Source organism: Bos mutus, chromosome 20, assembly GCF_027580195.1.
Source record: "Bos mutus isolate GX-2022 chromosome 20, NWIPB_WYAK_1.1, whole genome shotgun sequence".
Classification (NCBI taxonomy): Eukaryota; Metazoa; Chordata; class Mammalia; order Artiodactyla; family Bovidae; genus Bos; species Bos mutus.
In genome coordinates this window covers 34,871,931-34,897,082 of record NC_091636.1, presented here as the reverse complement: position 1 = coordinate 34,897,082, position 25,152 = coordinate 34,871,931, and the positions used below count along the sequence as shown (strand labels likewise).

General features: G+C 40.1%; 1 protein-coding gene across 3 annotated transcripts in view; it reads right to left on the bottom strand.

Annotated features, from left to right (window-relative positions):
• The window catches only part of DAB2 (DAB adaptor protein 2), a 58,930-nt gene that overhangs the window by 8,587 nt on the left and 25,191 nt on the right, over positions 1–25,152 (bottom strand). For 2 of the 3 annotated variants that reach the window (XM_005889710.2, XM_070357613.1), the window contains 10 exons: positions 14,951–15,143; positions 13,819–13,958; positions 12,920–13,018; positions 9,497–9,628; positions 8,938–9,018; positions 8,137–8,163; positions 7,840–7,893; positions 7,372–7,434; positions 1,950–2,603; positions 812–968 (listed from right to left, as the gene is read on the bottom strand). In XM_005889710.2, coding sequence (XP_005889772.1) covers positions 812–968; positions 1,950–2,603; positions 7,372–7,434; positions 7,840–7,893; positions 8,137–8,163; positions 8,938–9,018; positions 9,497–9,628; positions 12,920–13,018; positions 13,819–13,958; positions 14,951–15,041 — 1,498 coding nt within the window. In that variant the 5' untranslated portion in view covers positions 15,042–15,143. The remainder of the gene's footprint in view (positions 1–811; positions 969–1,949; positions 2,604–7,371; positions 7,435–7,839; positions 7,894–8,136; positions 8,164–8,937; positions 9,019–9,496; positions 9,629–12,919; positions 13,019–13,818; positions 13,959–14,950; positions 15,144–25,152) is intronic. The other variant, XM_070357614.1, reaches the window with a different exon arrangement.

The following is a 25,152-nucleotide window of genomic DNA, read 5'->3' as shown; positions in this document are numbered from 1 at the left end:
CCTTTCCCAGAGTCCTGCCACAGAGGGGCTCAGTGGTCCATGTGAGCTAATGACATGGTTTTGAATGCTGCTGGTTTTGACAGCAGCAGCATGTCTTAGGTATCTGATAAAATTCCGTCTTTCCATTATTTCTGTGTTCTTTTCACCTTCAGGTTTCTGTACTGTAGACTTATCTTCTAACACTACTAAGCCACACAACTAACCAGAATATCAGCAAGGAGCTACTAAGGCTTAAGAATTCAGAGACCGATCAGGATACATGCCTTTCTCACACCCACCACATGCCGAAGAACAGAGCTGCGCTCAGAACCCTGCACTTTCATTCAGTGACTTACACTTGACTCAGATTTCACTTACATCCCCGTCGAGGTGCGTATCCCTTCCAAGAGGGGCATTAGTTTAACAGGGGATAATAGGGCTTTGATTTAATAATGACAAGATTACATGGAAGACATGCATGTTATTACTTTTTCAAATGGAGACGATCTCAACCCCATTTCTCCAATGAAACTGGTTTGAGCTTCAGAATCCCTTACAACTGTCTCCAGTAAGCCATGACTAGTTAGTTCAGGTAGGTGCAACACTTGGAAACGGATTTCTTCTCACATGCTAACTCAAGGAGCCCATTCCAGTACAAGTCAAGAGTTCCGAATGGAGGTGGATTGTAAGAAGTAAAAGTGGAAGAAACGTTCCCTAGGATGCTCAAATTATATGCCCCAGGTACTCCTAGGGATATGAAGTGCTTCCTCCTATGAATTACCATCTGATGAAAGTAACAGAGCCAAACCTAACTCCATCTCTAAACACCTACCTAGACCCGGGAGGGGCCCCAGTGGGGCAGGAGCACTTGTTTTGAAGAGATCCAGAGGGTTGGTCTGTAGGGTTGCAGGTTGTCCTGGAGATTGTCCTGGAGGTTCTGAGATGGGAGGAGCAAAGATGTCTGCTGCAAGTAAGTCTTTTGCTGGAGACTGATGGGACAGAGAGGGATATGGAGGAGTTACTCAGGAACAGTGAAATAAAGCTCTATTCGGTTTCCTAGTCTGTACCCAACTAGACTTTGGGTACACAAAAAGAAATTTATCCTATTGTTGATAAATTACTACAAAAAAACCCCAAAAGACAAAACAAAACAAAAAAGACACAGATCTGGGCAATGGACAGAATATTGGATCTTGGTGACTGATATAATGGAGGAAACTCAAAGTGAAATCTAATTTGCTTGTTCACACATTTGTATCTGTCTGACCTCCTTATCAGCTAAAAGCTGGAAGCTGGCAGTGAAAGGACAACTATAAGTGAGTAGCTTAAATATTTCGGTCATTCTGGATTTAAATCATTCTGCATAAAGATGATACAGTAGTTTAATCATTGAGCCAGCTTGCATATTCCAATGAGATTTTTTAAATGAAACTTACATAAACCACATTTTAAATTGCTTTTGAATGAAGTGGTAATAGTAAATATATGTTTCTTTTAAGACATTGGATTATTCTGGCATTAGTCAGAGGAGACAGACAAGAATTTTATACCACCACCTGGACAGGAATGCAATATAAGGGGGGGTGTGTGTAGGGGTGTGGGTTAGTATGGGGAGGGTACAAAAGGAATCACAGGAACCCTTGTCCTCCCCTCCCATAACATGACGATCAAACTTACCAGAGGTACAGAAGCATAGCAGCATTAAAAATGGAAAAACTTGTGTTTAGTTAATAATACGTGACAAGACATGCAAACGGAAAGCAGAGGGTGACAAACACGGCCGAGTGAGAAGCTTAAAAAGGGTGTCGATTAGAGGAAAGTGTTCCTGGAGAACGATGTGCCTTATCCCACCTTCTATTTTACAGCCACACAGGAAACTACAAGAGCAGCAGGAAAGAGAGCTTGCATCACACCACCCTTTGGTACCGCACATGCATTCTGCCAATGGCTATGTGGAGAAGACAATTCACCTTAGCAGTCCTTCTGCCTCTTCCGGGTTTGGTACTTTGTGGAGGTGGGATAATGGCTATGGAGTCATGTGGTGAGGACTGGACAGAGCTTTCCAAGTCCTGCTTTACGCCATTCGGGACAGGCAGTCCTTTGGGAGGGCTTCCCACAAAAGGGTTCGGGGAGGATTTGATATGGAAGCCGTTCTGTTCTCTTTCAGATACCTCATTGTGAGTTCTCACTGCTGGCTGGGTTTGAGTACTTGATAATGGCCATGGGCCTGCCTGAGCTTCCTGTTTGCCAGTCCGGTTAGAGATCTGGTCAAATTGCTGACCAAAGTAATCAATATCCCCATTCAGGGGCCCATTACTCAGAGGGGTAGACGAGCTACTCAAATTCTCTTTCTTCTGATCTGGAGATTTGAGAGAATCAGACGAAGAGGGTGTCGATTGGTCTGGCTGTGCAAAAGGATCATCACGGAAAGGATCAGGATTAGGGGTGGGAAAGAAGTTGAGATTGGCAGAAAAGGCATTTTCAGGCAAGAAAGATGCCTGAGGCTTTGGTCGAGGAAGAGAGCAGGAGGTGATGCCATTTGTTAAGAACAGATTTTCTTGTAAAGAATTCTGATTGGTGTCGATTTCAGAGTTTAGATCCACTAACAGGATATCTTTGCTTTCCTATCACATTTGGAAAGAAAAAAAAAAAGAAAGGGTTAGTCCATGTTGTGACTTCAAATGAGAAAGCTACATATTGATGACCAGGATTACAAAAATTTCCATTATATTTCAGTCTTACTGGTTGACCCTTACCTCCTCCCATCACGTCCCTGAGTTTATAGAATAGGTCCTCCTTGCACCTCTCAGGCCCTTTTAATTAGGTTTCCACTTCATTCACCCTTCATTCAGTGAAAACTTGGGTTTGTTTTACACGTCTCCCCTCACCCTTTCAGACTGACTGAGCTCATAATCATTGTTTCAATTTATGCCTTTGAAAGTCTTAAAGGGAACTGATTGTAAATCATTCCAAGTGACTAAGTATAATTGAACTTGAAGGAAATGACCTTAGACACCTAAACCCACTTCAAAACTGTTGTACACTCCTATTATACCCCTACAGTCACCTACCATCACCTTTCTCAATAAGTGAATCCACTGGCTAACATATTCATATTTGATAGTTTTGGCTGTGATAAAGTTTAATATATTTCCCTATAATTGGGTTTTCTTCTGGGAGGGGGTCAAAAAAGGTTGTCCCCTCCCATCACAGCCTGCTAGGTAGGCCTCTTTAAATACTTGAGAATCTTTTTGAAGGTGCTGCCAAGTTGGATCTCTCATTCTCATCATCTGAGTCTCTTTTTTGGACATAACTTTTTGTCTACATCCTTCTCAGAACATGATACTCAAAATACTGATGTAATCTAATAATTATATCTTTTGTCATAATACAGCTTAGCAATGCTTGTGTTGTGACAGTAATCTCATCTCTTTTTGTTCAGTCGCTAAGTCGCGTCCGACTCTTAGGGACCCCGTGGACTGCAGCCACCAGGCTTCCTTGTCCTTCACTATCTCTTGGAGTTTGTTCAAACTCATGTCCATTTCTGTCAATAATACCATTAAGTAATCTCATCTACTCAATGGATAAATTCAACCAATTTTAAAGTCATCTTTAATTTATGTATAAGGTGGAGACATGGGTTTAAGAGTTAATTTGAAAGACACCAAATTCTATTCCTTCTCTATCATTTTTCAGATACGTTAATTATTTGAGTTCTCAATTGTCAGATAAGATATTCTTCTCAACATAAAAGCAGCAAATTTGATAAATCTGACATGTCTTTATTCAGGTCAATGACACAACTAATTAAGAGTCACCCTAGGATACAGCTGTCATACTGATAGACCTTCCTTCTGATTGACTGATCACTTAAATACTTAACTATGCTAGCCATAGAAGAAAATAAACAATAAAAATTGCCCAACTGAAATGGAAGCTAATTTTCTATCATTAGCCTGGGCAGATTATTAAATATTTTGGTCATTGGGACAATGATCAAGACATCCTCAAGGGAATATAAAATTCTCAAACCAGCAAATAAAAAGGGAGATTGAATAGGCTTTCTTAGCTTTAAGAGAAAAGAATAAATTTTTTAAAATTTTAGGTCTAATTGGTATTTATCTTTTGGCTTCCTTTACTGTTAGGGATAAAGATACAATTTGTAAAAAGCCATATTTTCTCCTGATAACCAGAAGAACTTGTCAGAAGAGACAGCTTGTGATTAAAAAAAAAAAAAAACACACACAAAAAAAACCTTAAAAAAAATCAAAGAAATTGATTGGAAGATCTCAATGTAGGGATCTTTAACAATCAAAAGGTAGGACAAAATGTATTACAAAAGCTTGTGATTTCAATATTTATTCATTTATTATGAGCCACCTCTGGATTAGAACAGTTGGGTGTTCACAGCTGGTAGAGTTCTCCTTCAAATACTTCAGAAGAAGTTCTGAGGACACGAAACAGGAGCCACAATGTTAGACTTCTGAATAGTCACCCTATAAGTAAAATGTATAAGGCTCTCCTCAGGTTGCGTTTGTTGTTAATTCAAAATTAAAAACCCACTTCATAGACTACAACTGAAAAATGTAAGACTCCTCATCTACCTCCTCCGTCAGCATTTATTTACTTCTGCACTGGACTGTAAGCTGTAAACACTTCATCCACTGGGCTGTCATGTGGGCACCTGAGAGACAAGAACTGGTGACATGAACATGAAATATAGTCCCCGCTCTTAAGAGGCTCCTGAGAAAGGGCAAGCAGGCAACCAAGAAGGTGTCTACACAGACCAGGTTTTAAATATTGAGTTCAGTAGACTAGCTTTTCTTCAGGTAATTCATCTTGCCTACCAAACCCTGGGACTCCCTGCTTAAAGCCTTTGCGGACTTCTTGCTGCTCCCCTATATCAAAATAAACTTCATTAACCAGACTTTCAAAATGACCCACATGGGTCACTTGCTTTTAGCCTAACTACTACTTTCTACTCTCCTACATACTTCAAAGACCTAACTCAAGTTCAGATTCTCTACAAAGCTTTTCCCCACTGATCCCTCTACTTCAGCTTCACTCGTGCCCATCCATTGCATCTTATATATACATGACACTGTGTTTTGTGCCCTGATCCCACCCCCGTATCAGATTTGATGGGGGAACCACATCTTATGCCTTTTTTCTTAATAACCAGGCTTTCAAATGGTGACGTTTTTAAAGTTAAAGGTCGTTTTGTTTGTTCTTTTTTTCCCTTTTTCTTTCCTTCTTCTTTTGAGATACAGCACGGAAAAATATTGTTCAAGCGATTTTGTGATAAAAACTATGTTGTAAGGCATGTCACTTAGTTTGCAGCATGAGTTTTACTTGAAATGCAAAAAAACTATTCTTATAAATGTTGGAGGGAGGCACAGATGGGTTAAGAAACTGCTCATAAAGTCTAGGTAATTTAGATTTCTGCCTCTCTTCATCTCTTTCAGAGTAACTGCTGTGAGATTTCAAAATTTTTAAACAGGTTGGTTTTATCGAGTAGAAATAAATCTATTTCATGACTTATGAATATGGAGTCATATGTAGAAACACACTGGCAAAGTCTAATGAGCACATAATTAGCACCATTAACATTCTTTTACAGATATCATCACTTTCATGTTATTTATCATTTAAATTTACTGTTAGTTTAACTAAAACTTGCATTTTATTTCTACAAGCCAAAAATTCCCAGAAAGCACAAAGTCTAATATAAATGAGACTTAAGATTACTCTTGTTTTTCTTCATTTCATTTTTTAGAATTTTATAGAAGTCTACAGAAGCTCATTAAACATTCAGTGCTTCCCTGGCTATCTCATCTCATTGGAATTTTACATACATTGAGTGTTTTGACCTCTTCCAGTATACTAGTTGTTTGAATGTTGTTGGAAAGAAGGTTTTTCAGGTGTCAATTTACTTTGGGAAGGGAGCTTCTCATGGAGGGGCAAAGTTGCCTAGCAACCAAACACCCTCAGAGCAAGGGTGGACCTTTCAGGATTATCTAATCTGGTATTTCAAAAAGTTTATCTTTACAATAGTAACAAACATTACAAAGAATGAAAGGTTTCACAGACAAATGAGTCAGGACTTCCTACTTGAAAGAATATTAAATGAGCTTCTCCACTGCAGATTTTTTAGGGTTGCTAAAATGCTATGTTATGCATTTTGATTCTCATAAAGGTGGGGGTAGAGATGAATATCTGCAGCCCCTGCTCCTTCCCATCTCACTGGGCCTAGGTATTTGTGTGAAGTTTCATAAGCATGCCATTCTCTACAGTAATCCACCAAGCAAGACATTCACCACTTCTCAATCTGCTGTTGCTCTAGTTCCTATGACCTTTTTGATCCCAGAGGTTTGCTTGACAGTTCTACAGGAGGTTCCCAGATAAACATTCTTCCCATCATTCTAGACCGACACCTTTTTTCTTGAGTTATGTCTAGGTGCTTTCTCATAATTTATGTTCAAGTCCAGAAACTCACTTACTCAGAGGCATTATCTGAACCTCTAAACTAAATAAAATCCTTGTAAGTAACATCAACTATTAGGCTTTGTGATTATTTTAACATTGATCTCCCTGATAGACATTAAACTCCATGATGTCACTGAATTATGAATCTCATTTCTGTGCCCTGCAAACAGCTGATACTCAAGAAATTGTTAAATAAATAAAAAAGTTTTAAGAAGCATTCAAAATTACAAGTAATTTCACTTGAAGCCTGTTTTGGAAGGTCTGAGACTTAGGCTTAAGCATTGAAACTGAACCTCTGCTTGGGTAGATGAGAGGTTTTTTAATCACCATTTCCTTGTTTTTAAAGGAAAATATCACTCCATTCTCAGAGTTGTTACAGATCAATAATAAGAAGATTCGATATACTATAATATCCTGTAAAGAATGAGCATTTTTTTAAACAAAGACAAGCTTTGGTTAAACATAACTGAGCCTCTTAACTGTTTGGTCTCACTTTATACCACGCTTATGCTGCCAAGTTACAACAAAAGAATTAGAAAACAAGAAGAGGCCAGGAGTCTATACAATCAGTCATCTAACAAACATATTTCCTTCAAGTTGGCTTACATCAAGGATTAATATTCAGCTCCTCCTTCTGATCCTAAGTAATACCAAGATGGACTACATTGCCTGACCTATTGCTCAGATTTAACTTCTAAGCAATATTAATGTATCTGTTGTAGTGCTGATAGGCTCCTATGGTGACTTAAGATGCAAATTTGTTCTAGTAGCCATTTACACTTTATGCAGAAAAATCAATAGTCACCTTCCAAGTTTCAATGAAACCCTCAAGATTTCTGGTGAATTGCCAATTTGAGTTATAGATGCCATTTCTATTACATTGCAAATTTAAAAACAGACACTTACTGTTGGACTACTTAGGTCAGGAGGTGTAGACATGTCCCCAAACAAATCCATCTGGTCAACACCCTTAAAAAAGTATTTTGATTAGATTCAGATGTGTCTATTAAAAATGATTATTTTGTATATTGTTGTAATTGTTTCCTAAGCTAAAGTTTAGGAAAATAGTTGTCACAATTGGATTTTCACTTATCCAATATAGATTTGATATTAGGTTAGTTAGGTCAGGTAGTGTAGACAGGTCCCCAGACAAATCCACCTGATGTATACTTTTAAAAAAGTATTTGGATTAGATTCAGAAGTTTTTACTAAAAAGATTACTTTGTATACTGACATAAATGTTATACTGATGGTTAAAGAGTTGTCACAATTGGGTCTTCATACAGATTCCATACATATTCAGTATTAGCAACATCTTTAGGAAGTAAAACCTGTGTTCAGGTAAGTAAGAATCATAAAACTTCACATACATACCAATTTCAGTTTGCAAGGTGGGTCATCAAGATTCATTAGGGCATCACTCCCATTCTGAAAAGATGGCAAATATTAAAGAGTCAGTTGGCGAGTTTTCTCTATGCAATTTAATTTCCTAGTGTATTAACTTATTAGCAGTTAAGATTTTGGCACTAATCATTCAACTGTACATCTTCTAAGATGAGGGGTCATGAACACACAGTAATAAGCCAGGAGGGAAGTCTGCTTGGGTAGATGGCAAACAGGGCTTATATATACGACACACGCAATTCACAAGAACAAAAGATGCTCTTTTACCTCTACTGTTTTGTTGGCTTCTTCCATCTAAAAAGAGAGACACAAATTCAATGATCTTAATAAATTATCGGTAAAGTGAGTTCAAAGTGAAAGGGACAGTTGTTTAGACCTGTCCGACTCTTTGCGACCCCGTGGACTATACAGTCCATGGAATTCTCCAGATCAGAACACTCGAGTGGGTGGTCTGTCCTTTCTCCAGGGGATCTTCCCATCCCAAGGATCGAACCCAGGTCTCCCGCATTGCAGGCGGATTCTTTACCAGCTGAGCCAAAAAGGAAGCCCAAGAATACTGCAGTGAGTACCCTATCCCTTCTCCAGCAGATCTTCCAGACTCAGGAATCGAACATGGGTCTCCTGCACTGCAGGTGGATTCTTTATCAACTGAGCTATCAGGGAAGCCCAAAGGGAGTTCAAAAGGAGAATAAATATACCTATGGGTTCACAGGCATAAGGCATAAGAGAGTCTTGCATTTGATTTCTACCCTACATTCCCCACCGCTCCTCATATCAATACTGGATTTAAATAGAGCTGTTAGACTTGGTACTCATGTACAGTCCTTGGAATCAATGTGAAACTTATAAGGATAAAAGACAAGAGTCAGGGACTGGAAATTAGAAGGGCCTAACTATAACACCCATCCATTGCCCTTTGGAAAGAAGAGAAATACATTTCCTTACGTTCTACACGTTGAAGAGACACATAGAAGCCAACTTTCCAGAGAGGACATATGTTCACATAATGTTAGACACAGTCTTGAATATTGTATTAAGTTTAATAAGGCCTGTATGGACAGTACTTGCCTTTTTCTTTTCTTCTTCCTTTTTCTTTGTATTATAGATAACTTGGAAAAGGTCTTTCAGATCAATGACTAACGGCTCAGCCTGAAGCGAGACAAAGCATCTTTATCAGCATTTTAATCTATTTTCTTCCCTTTGTTCCCCATCACTTCTGATTAGTATTAGTTTTTTCCTTTCTCTTAAAGCTCCTTCCTACCCTCCTCTGGTCTGTGGGAGATCTCCACCACTCTCACCCCTATCCCCAGAAACATAAAGTATACAGATAACACAAGAAGTATTAATATAATCTTCCAAGTGCCTTCAAACTTTCTGGGAATAATTCACTATTGTTCTAAAATCAGCAATGACTTTATGACAAATTCTATTCTGACAGCCCTTGTGCCACACATTACATGGTTATCAATGACATTTAAAGAAGATCCCTTAGACCAATTAAAGAGAGCCATCCTCTGAAGCATTGTTAGTTCCTCCTATATCTGTTTCCAGCAAGTTCTCTAGTTGAGATACAGACACCCTTTTGCTTAAGTCCCCCTCCAGGCATATCTTGAGGATCAGAACTTACTTGTTGCCCTGTTTTTATGGCAAAAAACTGGTGTTGGCCTTCTCCTCCACACACATAGCCAAATGCTCGGTTGTCTGTCACATCGCGGGCAATGAAAGAAATCTTATTTACTGGATGTTCATGTTCTATAACCTTAAAAAGGAACATCAAAAATGATGTATTGAGAAAACTACAATCTATTTTCAAGCAAGCATAACTAAGTATCAGATACCTAGACATATATGAAAAGGCTAAAACATCTCAATATTTTTCCCTCCTGGTTGAAGGCCATATTTATCCTTGCTAGGAAGGGTTCAAAATGGGAAACAAACAAATAACAACCAAACAAAAAAAGGAAACTAACAACAAAGAGTAGAAAACAGAAATAGAAAGAATGATCCTTCTTATACTTCTATACTTGAGTCTCTCTGTCCCAAAGACATGATACCAAATCGCAAGGAAGAACTGAGGATTAGAAGACCAAGATTTTCTAAAGCAAAGATGGGGCATATAACCTCTAAAGCATTCCAAGTAGGTCTACTTTCCAAGTTCAGTTCAATTCAGTCGCTCAGCTGTGTCCGACTCTTTGCGATCCCATGGACTGCAGCACGCAAGGCTTCCCTGTCCATCACCAACTGCCAGAGGCTACTCAAACTCATGTCCATTGAGTCAGTGATGCCATCCAACAATCTTATCCTCTGTCCTCCCCTTTTCCTCCCACCTTCAATCTTTCCCAGCATCAGGGTCTTTTCCAATGAGTCAGTTCTTCCCATCAGGGGGCCAAAGTATTGGAGTTTCAGCTTCAGCATTAGTCTTTCCAATGAGTATTCAGGACTGATTTCCTTTAGGATGGACTGGTTTGATCTCCTTGCAGTTCAAGGGACTCTCAAGAGTCTTCTCCAACACCACAGTTCAAAAGCATCAATTCTTTGGTGCTCAGCTTTCTTTATAGGCCAACTCTCACATCCATACATGACTACTGGAAAAACCATAGCTTTGACTAGACAGACCTTTGTTGTCAAAGTAATGTCTCTGCTTTTTAATATGCTGTCTAGGTTGGTCATAACTTTCCTTCCAAGGAGCAAGCGTCTTTTAATTTTATGGCTGCAGTCACCATCTGCAGTGATTTTGGAGCCCCCCAAAATAAAGTCTGACACTGTTTCCACTGTTTCCTCATCTATTTGCCGTGAAGTGATGGGGCCAGATGCCATGATCTTAGTTTTCTGAATATTAAGTTTTAAGCCAACTTTTTCACTCTTCTCTTTCACGTTCATCAAGAAGCTCTTTAGTAATTCACTTTCTGCCATAAGGGTGGTGTCATTTGCTTATCTGAGGTTATTGATATTTCTCCCGGCAATCTTGATTCCAGCTTGTTCTTCATCCAGCCCAGCGTTTCTCATGATGTACTCTGCATAGAAGTTAAAAAAGCAGGGTGACAATATACAGCCTTGATGTACTCCTTTCCTGATTTGGAACCAGTCTGTTGGTCCATATCCAGTTCTAACTGTTGCTTCTTGACCTGAATACAGATTTCTCAGGAGGCAGGTCAGGTGGTCTGGTATTCCCATCTCTTTCAGAATTTTCCACAGTTTGTTGTGATCCACACAGTCAGAGGCTTTGGCATAGTTAATAAAGCACAAATAGATGTTTTTCTGGAACTCTCTTGCTTTTTCAATGATCCAGTGGATGTTGGCAATTTGATCTCTGGTTCCTCTGCCTTTTCTAAATCCAGCTTGAACATCAGGAAGTTCACAGTTCATGTACTGTTGAAGCCTAGCTTGGAGAATTTTGAGCATTATTTTGCTAGCATGTGAGATGAGTGCAGTTGTGCACTAGTTTGAGCATTCTTTGGCATTGGCTTTCTTTGAGATTGGAATGAAAACTGACCTTCTCCAGTCCCGTGGCCACTGCTGAGTTTTCCAAATTTGCTGGCATATTGAGTGCAGCACTTTCACAGCATCATCTTTCAGGATTTGAAATAGCTCAACTGGAATTCCATAACCTCCACTAGCTTTGTTCACAGTGATGCTTCCTAAATCCCACTTGACTTTGCATTCCAGCATGTCTGGCTCTAGGTGAGTGATCACACCATCATGGTTATCTGGGTCATGAAGATCTTTTTTGTATAGTTCTTCTGTGTATTCTTGCCACCTCTTAATAGCTTCTGCTTCTGACTTTACCAACTCAGACTTAAGTGAACGGCATATCTAAGCTAGAGGAATGTTCACAAGGATCCTTTGACAATGGCTCAGACAGGTCAGAGAACCACCATAAGTATTATTGGGGCAATTACCCCTGGGACATTCTGGAAGTCACCAAATTCTGTCACCAAGTACTTACTAACCTCACTTAGATGTTCATGTCATCATCCAGGAGTGTCATACGAAGGAGGCTTATTGATTTAGTAGTGCCTTCCCCTCAGTTCCCTACTCTCCTTTCTCTTGATCCTTTCAAGTAGACAGTAGGCCTCAACTCTTGAGTGATATTTTTAGGTGCCCAGAATGTGTCTTCGCTTTTGTTTCTCAGTAACTAAGGCCACTGAAAGTTTGTATTGGGCATATTAGGAGGTTTGGGAATAAGAGAATGCTTGTGAGGGAAACCTGTCACTATTCTCTGGCAGGCTTATGAAAACAAGAGTCAAAAGATCAGGGACAGTAGAGACAGCAGTGCATAAAGGTAGCAGGGTGGCTAAGCTGTACCAGGATTCCAGGGCCCTAAGTCTGACCAATGGATTTTTGCATATTAAATAATGAGAATCTCTAGGAAGGGTTGAATAGCAATGGGAGATCTCCGCACAGTATCCTGATACAATAAACTATTGTGTAGCAATGAAAACCCGTTTTAAATAGATGAATCTGATGTTATATAGAGTAGAGGGAAGAAAAAAAAAATCCCAGAACACTTGAAGTATGATAGTTTTTAATAAAACTCAAACAAACTGAAATTAACAGACTATTCATGTGATAGAATAACAGTAACCACAGAAAATGAGCAAGGTTACACCCATGGGGTGAGAAGGAAGGGGAGAGGGAAAAAGAAAGGAAGATGTTTTGTTCACCAAGTTCACCCATGACCAATATATTAAAATAGACCCATACACAGATCTATGACAGAATCACAAACAAGGGGTAAGGATTAATCTCTTAGTCCACAAAAATACCTGACTGATACTGGTATCTATGGTATACCAGTGTTGAGGTTAGACTTATTGACTTGAGGTTCACATCTGTTACAGGAAATAAATTTCAAAGTAAAGTATCATGACTCCTCACCTCCCATCCTGTCTGTTTTTTGCCTGTTACTCCTGGAAAAGTGCAGCAATACGTACTTTTTTTTTTTTTCCTACAGAATTTTGAAAAGGGAAAATGGCAGCTGAAATTTATGCCACAAATTATTTGTCAGACTCAGATGGTCAGAAAGATGCCAGCAAAAGTGAATTCTTACCCCAGTTTTCTCATCAATGATTTTTATTCCAGAAAGAGAAATATTGACCCAGATCCTCTGCTTGTGTTGTCCCTGAGACCGAGCAGCTGCCGCCATTCCCTGATGAGATTGAAAGAACAAGAAAAATTCTAGTTAAAAGCACCTTATGATGCCTCTGATTCTAAAATTTTAAAAGACAATCAGCTTTGTTTTCAGCTTGGTTTACCATCTATGAAAGGATTAAGCATCCTTTGTAAGAGACAGCAGGATTAAATGGAAGACAGCGAGCCAGGAGATCACTAGTTAGCTATGTGAACTTGGGCAAGTCCTTCTAATTCCCTTGGCCACTGAAGAGTCACTGGCAAAGACAAGAAGATTGAACCAGAAGATCTTCAAATGTCTTCAAAGATGTTTCTTCTAGGCCTTGTCTTATTTAATGAGTATTACTTCCTTAATGAGGTACATAGTGTGGCAGTATTAGAATTTAAAAATTTAAAAAAACCTAAAGGACTAACACTAAATAGCATTAGTTTCAAAGAAGAGTCCTGAATTTTACCCGTATACCTCCAGGCTCTGAAATTTGGTCTGCTCAAAGGAAAAGGCATCTCGGGTCCTTCTGTACATGACTGCACGCTAAGTTGCTTTAGTCGTGTCCAGCTCTTTGCTACCCCATGGACTGTAGCCCACCAGGCTCCTCTGTCCATGGGGATTCTCTAGGCAAGAATAATGCAGTGGGTTGCCACGCCCTCCTCCAGGGAATCTTCCCAATCCAGGGATCAAACCCCAGTCTTCTGCATTGGCAAGCAGGTTCTTTATCACTGAGCTACCAGGAAAGCCATAAATAAATACAAATTTCTAATATCACTCCCTCTGTTGGACATCTGCTTAACATAGCAACAAATTATGCTTTCCTCTGTTACCTTTAGTTTCATCATAGAATCTTGGCTCATTTTATCCCCTCTTGCATCTGGCACATCATCAATGCCAATTAGCTTGGCCTTGTATTTCACACCATCACCTTTGAATCTTGCCAAAAGATATTCATCTGTCTTTTCAGTGCCTGAGAAAAGAAAAAGTTAGAGGATCAAGTTCATACATGTGCTGAAATATCAGCCCCAGGTATGACCAAAAATGCTGTAGAATCTAAAAATCTGAGTTACATAAATCTTGATTATACTACAATTGATCAATGCAACATTTTACTATTATCCTTATTTCCTCTGAGTTAAAAAAAATCACACTTTGTAAAACTGTGTATGGCATTGGGGTCGAGAGAAAATAAACTCTTAATGATGCAGAATGGGCTGAATTATGGGAAACTTATGGGAATATGTGAGATAGGATTGGGGGATATTCTGGGATATTCTTCATCATAGTTGTAAAAATATTTTTAAAAAAGAATATAAGGAGGATAATATTTTTTCTAATAAAAGGAAAATAAGCCACTGCACAATTTACTAACATTTTTGAACTGTCAATAAAGCAGAACAGAACTGTGGGTAAAATCCCTTGAAAACCATCGAGATGATTATTTCATCAATATAACTTCTTTTGCTTCTCTTCTTATTACCATTTCTAGAGCATGGATGTGAAAGGCAAAGAAATCATGGCATATTCTCAAACTATGAATGATTAAGGATGCTGACACTTTCTAGTGGTCCTTTTGTGACAAAAGAAGAGGGTCTTATAAAATAAAGATCTTGATTTTTATAAAACAGCTACTTCAGTAAAGCAAAATCATACATAGGTTACTGAAAGATAACCATGTAATACTTCACAGGTGCACTTCCCAACTGAATAATATCTATGAAAGTTTCCCAGCAGGATCCAAGTTGAGGCAATTACTGGGCTCATATATATATTCATCTTATCATAGAGGAATTGAACCAATCTCCTCCGCCATAGTCTTACTTTCATATTTAGGAGAACTTGAGACTTGGCTGAGATTGAATCAAGGCAAGGGCCAAATCTTACTTTCCCTTGAACGTCATCCTTCTTCACTGGTAACCACCACTAGCTCCCCTCATAGGGCTCAAGAAGATTCCTTCATACCTTTCTTCTTTTCCTTCTTGGATGGTGCCTTTGGTGCAGCCTGTTGGTCAGGCTGACCATTAGTTGCACTCGTTTCTACTTCGTTAGACATGGCAAGAAGGCAGACGGCCAGCTCCAGCACCAGCAGACTCTTAGTGGCAGCAGGCGATCCCTGATGGAGTCGTCTCAAACAAACATAGCCTGCTACAGACGCCTGTGGGCAGAGTTTAGAGGCACAATGAGATCACAACACAGCGAACACAGACTTTATGTCCTAATAGGCCCACAACCAGTACTGCTGAGTGTAGTTCTTCAGACTCATTTTGTTCTTCTCTGTTAAACTGAACTCTGACAGCACGGGAGTGGGTAGAACTGTTTCCTTTGTAGTTGCCAAAATGGAAAGAAGGTATTTACCTTCTTTAAGTAATTTTATGTAATTAAGTAATTATGTAATTACTTCTTTAAGTAATTTTCTTTAAGTAATTATTATGGCAGAAAGTGAAGAGGAACTCAAAAGCCTCTTGATGAAAGTGAAAGAGGAGAGTGAAAAAGTTGGCTTAAAGCTCAACATTCAGAAAACGAAGATCATGGCATCTGGTCCCATCACTTCATGGGAAATAGATGGGGAAACAGTGGAAACAGTGTCAGACTTTATTTTTCTGGGCTCCAAAATCACTACAGATGGTGACTGCAGCCATGAAATTAAAAGATGCTTACTCCTTGGAAGGAAAGTTATGACCAACCTAGATAGCATATTCAAAAGCAGAGACATTACTTTGCCAACAAAGGTTCGTCTAGTCAAGGCTATGGTTTTTCCTGTGGTCATGTATGGATGTGAGAGTTGCACTGTGAAGAAGGCTGAGCACCGAAGATTTGATGCTTTTGAACTGTGGTGTTGGAGGAGACTCTTGAGAGTCCCTTGGACTGCAAGGAGATCCAACCAGTCCATTCTGAAGGAGATCAGCCCTGGGATTTCTTTGGAAGGAATGATGCTAAAGCTGAAACTCCAGTACTTTGGCCACCTCATGTGAAGAGTTGACTCATTGGAAAATACTCTGATGCTGGGAGGGATTGGGGGCAGGAGAAGGGGATGACAGAGGATGAGATGGCTGGACGGCATCACTGACTGGATGGATGTGAGTCTAAGTGAACTCTGGGAGTTGGTGATGGACAGGGAGGCCTGGGGTGCTGCGATTCATGGGGTCACAAAGAGTCAGACACTACTGAGCAACTGAACTGAACTGTGACTATAGGTACGACTCCTATGTACAAAATAAACAAGCTACAAGGATATATTGTATAGATGGGAAATACAGCCAATATTTTATAATAACTATAAACAGTATAATCTTTAAAAATTGTGACTCACTATGCTGTACATCTTAAACATATAATGCTGTAAATCAACTACATCTCAATAAAATAAAAACTGTTATTATCTGGCTAAGAAATTCGTATTGGAACTTTGGATAAAAAGCTAGTATTAAAGATAGGGATCAAAATATGTCACATGTAGGGGCTTCCCTGGTGGTCCAGTGGTTAAGATTCTGGGCTCCCACTGCAGGGGGCACAGGTTCAATATTTGGTCAGGAAACTAGATCCCACATGCCACAGCTACGAGCTTACATGCTGCAGCATGCCACAACAAAGATGCTGCATGCCACAAATGAGAACCAGCACAGCCAAATAAATAAAAATTACAACATTTTTTAAATGTCGAAAAAATGTTCTCACTGAGTGAACACAGTTTGTGCTATTATTTAGCATTATTATCCTTTAAACAGCTTCCCAGGTGGCACAGTGGTAAAGAATCAACCTACTAATGCAGGAGACACGAGGGACGTGGGTTTGATCCTTGGGTGGGGAAGATCCTGGAATGGTAACCCACTCCAGTATTCTTGCCTGGAAAATTCCATGGACAGAGGAACCTAGCAGGCTACAGTCCATTGGGTTGCAAAGAGTCAGACACAACTCAGCACAAAAAACAGTTTAGTTCTCCATAAAGCTCCCCCATGTATCACAGCTGCTGCTGCTGCTAAGTCGCTTCAGTCGTGTCCGACTCTGTGCGACCCCATAGATGGCAGCCCACCAGGCTCCGCCATTCCTGGGATTCTCCAGGCAAGAACACTGGAGTGGGTTGCCATTTCCTTCTCCAATGCATGAAAGTGAAAAGTCAAAGCGAAGTCGCTCAGTCGTGTCTGACTCTTAGCGACCCCATGGACTGCAGCCTACCAGGCTCCTCCGTCCACAGGAGTTTCCAGGCAAGAGTACTGGAGTAGGTAAAACAAAAAAGAGAAGTCATTGTAAGCACACAGAAATGAGTTAACACTTCAAAAGGTTCTTTCACCTCTCAGGAGTGAACATTTCTATACTGCACTAGAGAGAGCTAGGGAAGGTTAATTTTCTATGTGAACTGAAGACAAAAGGCAGAGAAAAGCCACTCACAGTGTGTAATCCTGGGAAGAACACTTATGGGTTCGTCCACTAGTCTCACCCCCAAAGCTAGTTTCATTCTTTGCGATTTTAACAGTCTTTTGAAACACATACACACACACATACATAAAATAATTGATTTTGCTCAAAGACACCTGACTGGTAGGTACCTGGGGAGACAGTCTATTTACCGGTAACAACATTAGGGGACCTGAAGTCCCATTTAGCCATGACTTAGCTGGGGGCCAGGTACTATCAGCCCTTTAACTGCATTAACTCCAGAACACTCATGGTAACCCTGTGAGTAGTACGATGCAGTATTATTTCACTTTTCCAGAGGGAAAGCCAAGGCACAGAGGTTTTAAACAACGCAGCTGCTGAGTTAAAACCAAGTCTCCAATCCAGGCTGTCTGGCCCCAAGCCAGAGTTCCTCAAATACTACACTGAGTCTCATAGGGGAAACCTCATGTTGGCCATAGAGATGTTCTATTATATACTTGTCGTGTCCCTCACCTCCCCGCAAAAAAGATACACTCAAGTCCTGGCCCCTGAACCTTTGTATGTGACCTTATCTAAGTAAAGGTTATTTGTAACTGTCATCAAGTGAAGGCTCTTGAGTTGTGATCATCCTTGATTTGTGAGGGTTCTAAATTCCAAAATCACTGCAGATGGTGACTGCAGCCATGAAATTAAAAGACACTTACTCCTTGGAAGGAAAGTTATGACCAACCTAGATAGCATATTCAAAAGCAGAGACATTACTTTGCCAACAAAGGTCCGTCTAGTCAAGGCTATGGTTTTTCCAGTGGTCATGTATGGATGTGCGAGTTGGACTGTGAAGAGGGCTGAGCACCAAAGAATTGATGCTTTTGAACTGTGGTGTTGGAGAAGACTCTTGAGAGTCCCTTGGACTGCAAGGAGATCTAACCAGTCCATTCTGAAGGAGATCAGCCCTGGGATTTCTTTGGAAGGAATGATGCTAAAGCTGAAACTCCAGTACTTTGGCCACCTCATGAGAAGAGTTGACTCATTGGAAAAGACTCTGATGCTGGGAGGGATTGTGGGCAGGAGGAGAAGGGGACGACAGAGGATGAGATGGCTGGATGGCATCATTGACTCTTTGGATGTGAGTCTGAGTGAACTCCGGGAGTTGGTGATGGACAGGGAGGCCTGGGGTGCTGTGATTCATGGGGTCACAAAGAGTCGGACACGACTGAGCTACTGAACTGAACTGAACTGAACTGAACTAAATTCCATAACAAAGGTCATTATAAAAGAAAGGCAAGGGGAGATTAGAAGTACAGAGACACACTGCAGAGGTGATGTGAATACAGAGGTAGATATTGGATTGATGCATCTACAAATCAGGAATGCCAGGATGGCCAATGTCCCCCAGATGCTAAGAGACAGATGTGCAATGAGTACTCTCTCAGCACCTTCAGAAGGAATAAACTCTGATGACGTATTGATTTGGGGCTTCTGGCCTCCAGGACCATGAGAGAATAAATTCAAGTAACCCAGTTTTTGGTAATTTGTTACGGCAGCCCTTGGAAACTAATACAACACCTCTGTTTTTGTGTGTGTCTTGGTTGATTTCGAGTGGTTCCAAGCTTTATTTTCCAGCAATGTGATAAATCTCCTAGTCATATTCCTAGTCTTCTAATTTCAGGAAGCCAATAATAATGCTCTTCTTTCAACTCAAGAGGCTATTTCCCCATGTTAACAACATCAGGCAGTGACACCACGCTCTGATCTAAGGAGAAACATCAACATCCATCCTCCTGCATCCTCAGCTTCTCCCCTTGGGCCCTTTCCTTTCTTAGTTACTCATCGTATCTTAGAAATAAGGAAAACACTTCCATGTGACCCCGCAGTCCTCCAGTTACTGCTTCATGATTTAAACATCTAAAATTGGTGCTCTCTTCCTCTCGAAGGACTATTTATCTTAATGCTAATCTCAGAAAGTCAGCTCCAACTGCTAATGGCTCTTCTGACCAAATCCAATTACTTTGCTTTCATTCTTTTGAGCGTATCTGACTGCATGCATCACACATCTATACCTTTTTGTGAGCCCCTTTCCCCCCATTTTTTGCTCCCATGACAATCAGGAAGCTCCAGTCCATGGCTTATGTTCATTGAATTAGGATAATCTGAATTTTTTCTTAATGATGGCATTCTTAATTTTAAAGTAAAGCTTTCCCACTTAACCTTGGGGTCCCTCTTGCACTTAGGACAAAGATGAGACGTTGTCATTTCATATCAAATGTTTTACCCCTTGTTGTTTCTGTTGTTCAGTTGCTAAGTCGTGTCTGACTCTTTGCAACCCCATGAACTGCAGTACACCAGGTTCCCCTGTCCTTCACTATCTTCTGGAGTTTGTTCCAATTCATATTCCTGCATATCTTTAATATCCTTTTCTTTCATTCTTATATAGAAACCCCAACATTTCTCATCTCTTTCAGAAATTTTTCCTTTTTGACTCCTTTCCTTTCTGAATTAGCAGAGCTGCCTTCTCTCTCATTTTCCTACCCATTCCTGTTACTTGCTTGTCCCTGAAGACTTTCACTCCTTCCTGCTCAGTTCTGGCAGGAAAAGAACCTGGCATAAGAATCTATTGCCCCATCTTTGAAGTCTAATATCATGTTTTTCTGTAGGATATTAGTGCTGACAAGAAAAGTCTTAGCTCATTAAACATGGCAAATTTTATTCAAAAGTGAGTATTTTAAAGGAATTTGAGAAATGCCACAAAGCATTTTGAGGGGGCTTGGGAGAGGGAATGGTGGTGTGTGGTTTAGTCATAAGAATGATACAAGACGTAACAATGTTATAACTCAAGACCAGGCATTAAATCTGGTGTCAGCAGACAGCTTTCAAAATGGAAGAGGTCTACAGTGAGAGGTGCTGCCATGTTTTATGGAAAAACTTCTTTTGTTAGACACTGAGGTTCAACATTCATGGCATTAGGGTTATTCTAAGGTACTTGGTATTCTTTGACTACATCCTTCCACGGTTTGGGGATGAGCAGTTACAAGGAGCAGGGGAGTAAAAAAAAAAAAATAGGTATAAAACATTCCTTTAGCATCTTAGCATATTTTTTTGAAGAAAAGCCATGTGTCTGTTGGGTTGTAATAGGCAAAGGCAAGTCTCTATTGCAGGCCATACAATTTAAAAGTTATCTGTGCTCCCTGAAATGATTGGAAGGTAGATTTTGCCCACAGGCTCCAAGACTCAAAGATAAATCTCTTTATAAAGAAACATTAAAGGTTTACCAAAAAATTTTTAGCCAAAGCGTACAACCAGTTATGTGTATGCTGCTGCTGCTAACTCGCTTCAGTCATGTCCGACTCTGTGCGACCCCATAGTCGGAAGCCCACCAGGCTCCCCCGTCCTTGGGATTCTCCAGGCAAGAACACTGGAGTGGGTTGCCATTTCCTTCTCCAATGCATGAAAGTGAAAAGTGAAAGGGAAGTCGCTCAGTCGTGTCCGACTCTTCTTGACCCCATGGACTGCAGCCTACCAGGCTCCTCCATCCATGGGATTTTCCAGGTAAGAGTACTGGAGTGGGGTGTTATGTGTATAAGAGAGTGATAAACACTCACCTTTCTCCACAGCTTTAAAGAGAAATTCCCTCATCACAGATCTCCCAAATGCCCAAGTTACCATTTGACCTGCGGGAGACAGAGGAAGTCTTGCTTCCAGACTGAGGTCCCTCTGTACGAATAATCAACTTAAATCCAGTGTTTAAAATTCAAATGCATACTCCTTCCAACAATGTTACAGAATTGTCAACTGTGCTCATAAAACCTCTAATAGGTTTTATAATGAATTGATTTTTGGGAAGGCTTTGGGCCTGAAAAAGGAAGCTGAGGATGAGAAGAGGCCCTACCATTTTCTGTGACTGCTTTCCCAAATTAGGGTATCGTTCAAAAAAAAAAAAAAAAAAAAAAAAAAAAAAGGCATCTATTTTAAAGCTCTAGTAAGGTAAAAAAGATTTTTAACTTTTATTTTTAAAGGAGAACCACTGGGTGTAGTACAACCAGCAAGGATAGTCCTTCTGACTGAGGACCAAAAGTTAATCAGGAAACACACACAAAGGATGCTATCATAAAACATGGATTACTAATAAAGTCCAAAAACATAATCAAAAAGTCACATGGACTGCCACACTCCCCCCACTCCATCTAAACCTAGCTGGTTTGTTAGTCTAGTTTTTAAGAATGATCTGTTTACTTCTTTAGATGCCCGAGAAGAGAAATAAGACGATACATCTGAAAACAGACGAGAATCTAAAGTTACTATATATTTTGACCCCCTTTTAAGGTCTAATACAGAATAGAAAGTTGTAAATGAAAACTATGTTAAGTCAAAAAAAGGAGCTTCATTTGAGTGAAGATCTCTAACTTGGATTTTGGACTTCATGCAAACCATGTAGGGACTTCCCCGTCCCACAGCACAAGAATCAGATGATCAGGAGACATTTTGCAACATTTTTTGGTTTCTGAGAAAGTTCTGAGAAATGTATACCAGAAGATTGTGTGAGTCACCTTAAGATGACTATGTCCTTTGCACTAGAAAACAATCTGTTATAGTTTATTTAGCACTTAAAGTGATTCATGCAAATATTTAGAACCTTGCAATACTGAGCGTAGGGACATACTTGTGCAGGGACAAATTTGCCTGGTGCCTCCTTTTTCCTCCTCACCTTTTCCATCAGGAGGAACAGTATCAGCATCAGCAACGGTTCTGATGAATGACTACAGGGTTCTAGAGCAACATCATGACACGAGTTTGCCACCTCCCTCCCAGTCTATCTTTTTACCTATTATTCGGAGCAGATAGGAATTTTCCCGGTCAGTCTCAATGCTGGTAAAAGGAATAACTTGAGTTGAAAACTTATTTAAAGGTGGCCCCGTTCTACAAATGGTAGAGGACCTGTTCTTAATGTTAAGGGGAATAGTACAAACCCCAGACCTACCAAGCCCTTCCAACACTTGTCCTGGCAGCTCTGTGAATAGAATGTGTCTCCATCTTATGAATACTGAAATAGGCTCAGTAACACAGATCAATCACCAATTAGCTGATGGGCTTTAATTGAACATGATCTGTGTTCCCTTTCTTTTTATATATGCTGCTGTTCTTATCTTTTTTTTTAATTCCACTGATGTTAACCTGTATTTTTCCAGCTGCTTTCAGAGTCATAATCCCATGGACTTTCACATATCAGTTAACTTTCCAGAAAGAGCCACATAAAACAGACACAGGAAAGGGAGTTAAGGAGAATCAAGGACAAAGCAACATCGATGTCTTTGCTAGTGTCCAGCACTTTGGAAGGGTCAGAAGTGTGCTTCCTTGTCCTTTGGAACCTTTTGCTTGTCTCAGCTGAGATCCTGAACTAGGACATGTGAAATATTAACCTCTAGGGCACATCTCGGGGTCCAAGAGGGCAGCAAACAGCCTTCAGCACTATCTTCAAAGTAGCCTTTTGAGAATAAGGGACCTTGCCAGAAATGATGCAGCCAAGTTTCTGACATTTGGTGCAAAACTAGTCTCCCTTAACTGCTTGAATCCCTATGCTTTTAGGAAAACTGATTCTACTCTGCAAAGACCAAGCTGAGTAGACAGTAAGATTTTTGCAGACTATTTAATTGGGGAAATGAGACTATGTTAACACACATTGAAAAGGAGTCCTTAGGAGATTTTCTTGTAAATGCTGACACTGCTGTAGGGGCCTCAGGAACAAAACGTGCCTGAGTCGAGGAGGTATGCACTGGTTAGGCATTTACAGAGAGCACGTATCATTGTCTGTAACCCCTGGGAAGGATGCTGCAGAAAGATAGGACTTAGAAAGCTCTGAACTGGAAAACTTCTCCCAGCCTTTGAAACCAAGTCAGACCAGAGTTAAAAGTTCCCCAGACAGTTAATTTGGGAAAGAGGCCAGATAGTGTAGCAGGTCAGAGTTCAGGCTAAGAAGTCTTTCACATTTTCACTACTTTCTAGCTCTATGGTTTGAGTCAATCTATCTAATATTCATTTCTTCACCTGTAAAATGGGAATATAATTTGTAGTGTTGTTATAAGAAATCAGTAATAACTGATGTAGAGACCTCAGTGCCTCGAATACAGAAAGCTCTCAACAAGTGGCAACTATGATTAAATCACATGTAGGTTTCATGGACAGTTCAGTTCAATTACTCAGTCATGTCCAACTCTCTGCAACCCCATGGACTGTAGCAAGCCGTGGACTATGTGTCAGGTATGCAGTCTTGTGTTGTAGTTGACATTGCTTTTCCACATCAAATGCTTAAATGATTTTAGAACAAGTGGGACCAATAAGTAAATCGCTAATAAGTAGAAACACTGTTAAACCACCTCCTGTCCAACTCTGGCTTTGTGACTGTAGAAGGTAGGTTCTGACAGCAATGGGCTTCCCTGGTGGCTTGATGGTAAAGAATTTGCCTGAAATGCAGGAGACCTGGGTTCAATCTCTAGATCGGGAAGATCCCCTGGAGAAGGGAACTGTATCCACTCTGGTATTCTTGCTCGGAGAATCCCACGGGCAGAGGAGCCTGGTGAATTACAGCCCATGGGGTCACAAAAAGTCGGACATGACTGAGCGACTAACACACACACATCTGCCAGGAGTAGAACTATGGGAATAAAAGCTACACTAAGTTACCCAGAGAGGCCTGTTCTAATGAATTCCGAGTCAAATCTAGGCCTCCATTATCACCCCTGGCAATGTAAAAGGTCTACCTCACATCCCCTGGGAAACTTTTAAGAGGACCTCTTAAGATGTCCAAGTCTGTGACACACCCAGATCCATTAAGTTGGAATCTATGTGGAAAGAGATGCAAGCACCAATATATTTTAAAGATTTGCAGATGATTCTAAAGCACTGACAAGTTTGAGGGATAAGTCTAACTTCCACAATCCTTTGTTGCCTTAAAGAAATAAATACCAAGTGGGTTAGACTACTGAGCTACAAGAAACCTAGGGAATAATTTCGTCATACCCTTTCATTATAAGGATTAAGAAACTGAGGGCAAGAAAGAATATATAACTTGTCTAACTGTTAAACAGCTGGTTGTAGATAAGAGTTGGTACCAGGAAAAATCTAGATCCTAAAATGAGACTAGAGTGTCCTATTTTTAGAGTGTATGAGTCTGTTTTTAAAAAAAAAAAAAAAACAATTTTTAAGAAGTCCATACAAGGCCCATTATATTGAGACTGAACCAAGAACTAATTAATAGATATACCAAAGAACAGAAGATAAATTAGCAGAATAGCTTGAATCGATGTTTTCTGAACCAAAACAGAAAAGTTTATGGGGTCTAACGATAGAGTATCACTAGATCCTCTTTTGCTGGGTAGCTGGAGTCCTACCTGGTCAAACTAGCTCACAAATGCTAATTTGGTTGCTTGGAAGAAAGTATTTGGCTAGGCTTGAGACGCAACTCACAGATCAAAGAATTCACATTATTTCAGTACATTCTCTGCTACTCAGTACTTGGCCTTTTAGTTATTTTTTCTAAAGCCTGGTAGGAAGTTTGAGTTCTTCAGTTGGCAACTTCCAATATTCTTGACTCATTATGACCTCTCAATTTTGCACCCACCTCCAACCATTTTGTTTTTAAAATAAGTTTTTATTAGGAGTATTTCCTAACTGAGCCTAAAGAACAGTCATCATAATAAAAGTGTTTAGGAGAGTTTAAGACTTTAAAAACAGGCTTGCATGTGTCACTTCAGTCGTGTCTGACTCTTTGTGACCCCGAGGACTGTAGCCCTCCAGGC